Source organism: Aegilops tauschii, chromosome 7 (assembly GCF_002575655.3).
Source record: "Aegilops tauschii subsp. strangulata cultivar AL8/78 chromosome 7, Aet v6.0, whole genome shotgun sequence".
In the NCBI taxonomy this organism is placed as follows: domain Eukaryota; kingdom Viridiplantae; phylum Streptophyta; class Magnoliopsida; order Poales; family Poaceae; genus Aegilops; species Aegilops tauschii.
In genome coordinates, this window is record NC_053041.3 from 433893709 (window position 1) to 433899922 (window position 6214).

General features: G+C 42.8%; 1 protein-coding gene across 4 annotated transcripts; it reads left to right on the plus strand.

Moving 5' to 3' along the window:
- The first annotated feature begins 324 nt into the window (after positions 1-324).
- Positions 325-6055, plus strand: LOC109735333 (uncharacterized protein C57A7.06). 4 transcript variants are annotated; one of them, XM_020294543.4, is made up of 11 exons: positions 325-836; positions 1037-1160; positions 1416-1867; positions 2024-2239; positions 2309-2632; positions 2751-3110; positions 3189-3269; positions 3356-3448; positions 3531-3899; positions 4003-4134; positions 5392-6055. In XM_020294543.4, the coding sequence occupies exons 1-11, from the start codon at positions 483-485 to the stop codon at positions 5560-5562; spliced, it is 2676 nt and encodes an 891-aa protein (XP_020150132.1). In that variant the 5' UTR covers positions 325-482; the 3' UTR covers positions 5563-6055. The 4 variants fall into 4 exon arrangements, with proteins under 4 accessions (XP_020150132.1, XP_040253305.1, XP_040253306.1 ...); XM_040397371.3 differs by having other exon boundaries at positions 369-836; positions 3528-3899; XM_040397372.3 differs by having other exon boundaries at positions 369-836; positions 2751-3107; positions 3528-3899.
- The last annotated feature ends 159 nt before the right edge of the window (positions 6056-6214 follow it).

The window sequence follows — 6214 nt, forward strand, 5'->3', positions numbered from 1 at the left end:
CAAACCCATTCTCCATCGTCTTGTCCACCCTACTTGTTGTGCTTCTTCCGTTCCATGACCAAGCTTCCCTACTCTTCTAGCCAAACCCTATCACCATGCCCGATCCAAACTTCCTCGTCGGCCTTAGAAATGGGAAATTTTTTAAAGAAATTACAAGAAAACAGGAAAGCCGTAAAAGTAAAAAAATAAAAACAGAAAAGAAAAAACCGTGAAGGAAAGAAGTAAACAGAAAAGAAAAACTGGCAAAATCGGAACAGAAACCAGAAAACCCGCAGCGAACAGCCACGCAAAAGCAGAAAATGGGCCTGGCCCAGTAGCAGCGGCGTAGCGTCCTTAACTGGGCGCCCCTCCCAGCCCGCCGTGGCATTACCCTCTTCTCCCCTCCTCCCGATTCCTAAACCTTCCGCCGCCGCAGCCGCCTTGCGCTTGGCTGCGCCGCTGTAGCCGCCCATCGAGCACGCATCCCAGCCACCACCGACGTCATGGGCGGAACGAAGCCCAACCCGAAGGCGAGAACCAATAGCCTGGCCGCCAGGGGATCACGCGGCACCGGGAGGGGCCGTGGCAGGGGCAGGGGCAGGGGCGGGGCGGGGAGGCCCGGGGAGAAGCGCAGCCACGGTCCCCATCTTCCCAACAAGCTGCGCCGGGAGCTCGAGTCGCTGGGACCTGCCCGCGACCGGGGCTCCGACGACGACGACGACGACGAGGATGACGTGGTGGGCGAGGACGTGTACGAGTACGAGGAGGGGGTGCCCGAGGAGGAGGCGCGCAAGAACGACCGCTACGACGCCGTCGCCAAGTACGAGTACGACTTCGACAGCGACGGCTCCAACGCGGTACGTGCCAATTCTCCCCTGTGCGCGTGAATTTAGCTTCTGATTTAGCGGTAAAGATGCAACTTTGCGGGTCTTCGACTCTTGGTGTGCATTGTAGAAGAAAATGGCGAGGTGGTTTCTACCAGTAAAGAGATCTCGGTGTTAAACTACATGCATATTTGGAAGCAAAGCTGTAGTAAACATTTGTGCTTATATTTTAGGACGAGGATGTGCCTTCGGATGAAGGCGAGGATATGGAAGAAGATGATGACGGAGATGTGGACGAGGAGAAGCAGATAAGAATACTCCAGGAAACGACAGGAATGCCTAGAGAAGCCTTCGATGGTAATACATTTGGGACATATTAGTTAGATAGTTAAATACTCCTAGGAGATTGCTATACCTAACATGGAACAAAATTGGGTCACTTATGCTGAATTTCTCTGTGTTTCGTAACAGTTGCTAGCCCCTACACATTATTGTAGGGTTTTTAACAAAAGATGTTGAACTAAAAAATGCCATGCATGAAAGTTTGGTCCTTGTCATGACATTCTAAAGATTATGATAAAGATTTAACCCATTTGTGTCATTCTTAAATAGGCAATAGGAAGAAGAAGGAGAAGAAACAGGCACAGGAGCTGCTTTTGCAGCCTGGAGATGGTCCGGTAACAATTCATGATCTCTTGGATAATATCCAGGATAAGCCTGGGTATAGCAAGATACGTAAGATGGTCCAGCAGCAGGAGAAAAAGCCAATGGTCGTGCAGCCCCCACTTCCAAAAGGGCAGAGGGACAAGATGGACCGTAGTGTGGCATACGTCCTATCCAAGAAGGAAATCGGCAAGTGGGAGCGGATAGTGAAGGACAACCGGGAAGCTGCCACGCTTCGCTTTGAAAATGATTTGAACTTAGGTGTCGATACTGTTGGGGCAATTGCTAGCAAATTTGAACCAAGGTCATCATTTGAGAAGCAGATGGCTGGTGTGTTTAACAACACAGAAATTATGGAAGCACACAAGAATGATGGTGCTAAAATCTTGGAACTTAACAAGGTATGTCGCTTTATCTCACTTCACTAGACCAGTTAGGTACTTTATGAGTGTTAATGCTTATTGGTTTGCTGACTGGGCATATTTAGTGATAATATGTAATTTTCAAGCTTCAGAGTTCAGAGGTTCCTATGCTAATAGGTTCATGAATTTGTGTAGATGGAGGTGGAGGATGTGAGAGAGCGTCAAAATTGTCTTGCTAAAATGCGCAGCCTTCTGTTTCGTCATGAAATGAAAGCAAAACGTGTGAAGAAGATTAAGTCCAGGACTTACCACCGGTTGATGAAGAAGGACAAACTGAAGGCAGCAGACTTGGAGGCAGATCCTGAAGCTGCAAAAGACTCTGCTAAGAAACTAGAATTTAAGCGTGCGGAGGTAATTCATAGTTTATTTTGACAATTCCCTTGTATATCTCCCTGTTAACTTTGCTAATCTATCTATCAGGAAAGGATGACACTGAAGCACAAGAATAATTCGAAATGGGCAAAGCGAATCTTGAAGCGTGGCTTGTCTGTTCAAGACGATGGCACTCGAGATGCTATTACAGCACAACTCCAACAGCATGCTCTTCTTACTAGAAAAATGAATTCCATAAAAGATGGATCTAGTAGTAGTGATGAAAGTTCTGATGACGACAATGATGATGAAGACGAAGATGAAAGCAAATTAGAAGCAAAGCTTCTGAACAGAGGGAAAGAAAAGATTCGTAAAGTGATTGTAGAAGATAATGAGATTCCAAAGTCTGGAGTTTTTTCATTGCCTTTCATGGTGCGCTTTCAGTTTTACATCGTGTTCCTGTTTGTGCATATGTTTACTAAATATAATTTTGCTTGCGTTGCTGCTGTTGCATCACAACCCATCATCATAATTATTTTCTTATCTGCAGGAGCGTGCTATGAAAAAGCGTGCAGATGCAACTTATGAGGAAACACGGCTAGATTATGAAGAATTGGAGGAATCCTTAAGGAAATTGGAGGATGACAACACCGAGGAGAATGTAGATTCAATGAAGGTGACAGGGAAAAGAACTTTTGGGCCTGTGAAAAGGGCACATGAAGAGGCAAACAAGAGGCCAAAATTAGGTGATGCTGACAAGAACAGTGACAGTGAGTATGACTCTGACTCTGGTCAACATTTCGACAGCAATGAAGTAAATAAGAAGGCAGAATATGCAAATAACAAGGCAGATGATGTCCAACTTGGGACTGCACTGCTCGACAACGAACAACAGAATGATCTATACGTTGTAAGATGTTCTAACCTTTACACTTTTGCAGTATCATATGATTTTTATCATAGAAATCTTATTTATAATCCCATGTAGAGCTTTGATGGTACTAGAAAAAGCCAAGGCCCAAAGACAGACATTGAAGTTCGAATGTTAGCCGATAATTCGTGGAAGAAGGTACTTGTACTGGCACCTTGTGTTGAAAGCTCTTTGATTCCTTGCCATATTTCTCTTCCATATCTGTAACTTTTGTTACTGACCAGGTGAAAAATAGCAAAACAAATGGTGGTAACAATATTAAAGAGAGTGGCAATAAATCCAAAGTGCAGATCCCTTCTGTGGATTCAAACCCTAAGGTTTGCCTTCAGCATGACGTTGGTTCCTACTTTCTAATCAAGTTGATTACTGTTACTCATTGCTTTTTTGGGGGGATAGCAGCCTCAAAATTCTGATTCAGATTCTGAGGAAGAGATGGTTGACGGTTTCTTGACTGTCTCTGATGAAAAGGAAACTTATGAACTTCCATCGCAAGCTGATCTTATACGTCAAGCCTTTGCTGGTGATGATGTTGAAGCTGAGTTTGAGGATGAGAAATTTAAAGCTTTAAATGAAGAGAATCCTGAACCTGAAGAACCTGCACTTGTTCCTGGTTGGGGGCAGTGGACTCATGTACAACAGAAAAGAGGACTTCCTTCATGGATGGTGAAAGAACATGAAGATGCCAAAAGGAAGAGGGAAGAAACCTTAAAGAGTAGGAAGGATGCAAAGCTAAAACACGTTATTATTTCTGAACATGTTGACAAGAAGGTAAAATATGTGCCTTTTTATATATCATATTTGTTTCTGGGATGTTACTTGACCATGAACTGTTGCTATTAAGCAATAATTTGGAGTACTATGCTGTTTGCAGGCTGAAAAACTTTTAGCAGCGAATCTTCCTTTCCCGTACACCTCAAATGATGTGTATGAAAATAGCATGCGTATGCCTCTTGGACCTGATTTCAACCCAGCAATATCACTGTCTGCTCTTAACCGACCTGCGGTGAGTACATCTAAATCTAGCTGATGCATGAAGCTTTTAAGCATTTAAGATTATTAATGGTTGTGTGGAGTGATCCAAAGCTGCACTTTGGAAGTTACAACTATTCATCCTACTGCATGTACAGTGAAAGTTTATTTCTTGTGCATATGCAACCAAGGTGTTTGTTTATAATGCTTGTTTAGGATTTTCATTTTGTTTATTAAAAACATTCTGGATAGAGAATGCTATGTACTCCCTCCGTTCCTAAATATAAGTCTTTTTAGAGATTCCAATATGAACTACATACGGAGCAAAATAAGTGAATCTACACGCTAAAATATGTCTACATACATCCGTATGTAGTCCATATTGAAATCTCTAAAAAGACACATATTTAGGAATGGAGGGAGTACATATATTTGACGATTAATCTCTCTTGACGATAAGACTTCTTTTCTGTGAATAGTAAACCATATTTGATGATAATGTTTTTCTTGATTATAATACTTCTCTTACCAGAATAGTAAAACACTCTGACTTGGAAATCTTGTACAGCGTCTTAAGTCCCCAGGCTCTAATTTTGTACTTAGCTATGTTTCACTATAATTGTCGACAACCCACCAGACACGCAGACTGAGAAAGCACCAATTCTAAGAAATGACCATTCATACCCCTATTAGATGACATACTAGCTGCATCCACTTATCCTCTCCTGAAGCATTTGTTACGGGTATGGATCTGTCATGAACTAGGGTTCGTGAGGTTAAATAGCACCAGAAGGATGGCCGGGCAGTATGGCCGATCTATGAGGGGGGTTGACTTGGGGATTTGAGGACGAAGTAGACGGGAGATATCAAACTATTCTTGCTTGATGAGAATAGAGCTGGTCTCCTGGCCCTAACAAATGAACTATATAGATCTCATCTCTAAGTGATATTTTGAGAAAATTGTCTTAAGCTCAAGCTAAGGGGTATCTTATTTCTAATTAATCAAATAAATTATTTTAAGTTAGATAACAGATAACAAATGAATCTAGGGCCAGGTTGGGCCTGGCATAGTGGCATGTGGGTTATCGCCACAAAAGTGGAAACTTCACAAACAACTATACCCTTGATTCCCTTGATACAGTTATTTGAAATAAGAATCTGAGGCTGTGGACAATTTTCTTGAAGCAATAATGACCAATACATTTAACTTTTTGTCAACCCCTTGTGCGGCAGCAGTTGATTAAGACATGCTTCTATGGTTCTAATTCCTGTTTTCTGTCCTACCTTTCAGATTGTGAAGAAGCCTGGTGTTGTTATTAAGCCAATACAGTACGGGGAGATTGATCCGCATGAGAAGCCTGATGAGCTCAAGCGGGTCATTCAGAGAGTAAAACCGAACCCGAACATAAAGAAGGCCTCTGCGAAACAAGCGAAGAGGACAGCTTCACATCGGAGGAACTGATGAGACAGTAGTCAATACATACCCAGTTGGTGAGAGATGCGCATAACAGAATGCGGACCTGGGTTTTCTTGCCATGGCTATTTCCAAACACTTGAGAAGTATACAAAGATTCTTCTCATGCAGTCAAACGACAGCTTTGGTTTTGCTATTGGAAGCGGGGTTTTTGGGGTGCCATTGTTCACACACCTGTGCTGTATTGTGATTTGAAATTTTGCAGCTGGTTCCTGCACCAGGGCCGAAATATGTTTGTACACGGAAAGTCGCAAGTTAGTGTAGTGTTTTTTTTCTACGTGGTATCTATATGTAGCACAAAATTAAAGAGCACCGGTTGCTTCTCGTCTCGTCTGCTCCTAGATTCAACAAGTCTTCCGTGGTAGGTATTCTCAAATCTTAAAAGTTTGAATACCGATATTTTCTACCTTTAATTTATCAATTCTGAGCTATTCATGTATAAACTTCAAATTAGAGAAATCAAAGTCTCACATTTGTTAAATTGGCTTCAATGTGGTTCATCAAACCTAGTCTTATGTTCGGTCCGAAACACTTTTAGGCCTCAACGCGGCAACCCATTTAGGCCAGATTGGACGTACGTTAGCCACCGCCTAGTGTCGTGTTGTGAGGAGCCTATTGTGGATACCAAAGCCGCCCGACG

Bases quoted from the DNA above. Each gene is read 5' to 3' on its own strand.
- LOC109735333 (XM_040397371.3), top strand. From the start codon at position 483: ATGGGCGGAACGAAGCCCAACCCGAAGGCGAGAACCAATAGCCTGGCC. The intron at 2,240-2,308 runs GTAATTCATAGT...TCTATCTATCAG, and splicing joins TAGAATTTAAGCGTGCGGAG to GAAAGGATGACACTGAAGCA. The intron at 2,633-2,750 runs GTGCGCTTTCAG...TCTTATCTGCAG, and splicing joins TTTTTTCATTGCCTTTCATG to GAGCGTGCTATGAAAAAGCG.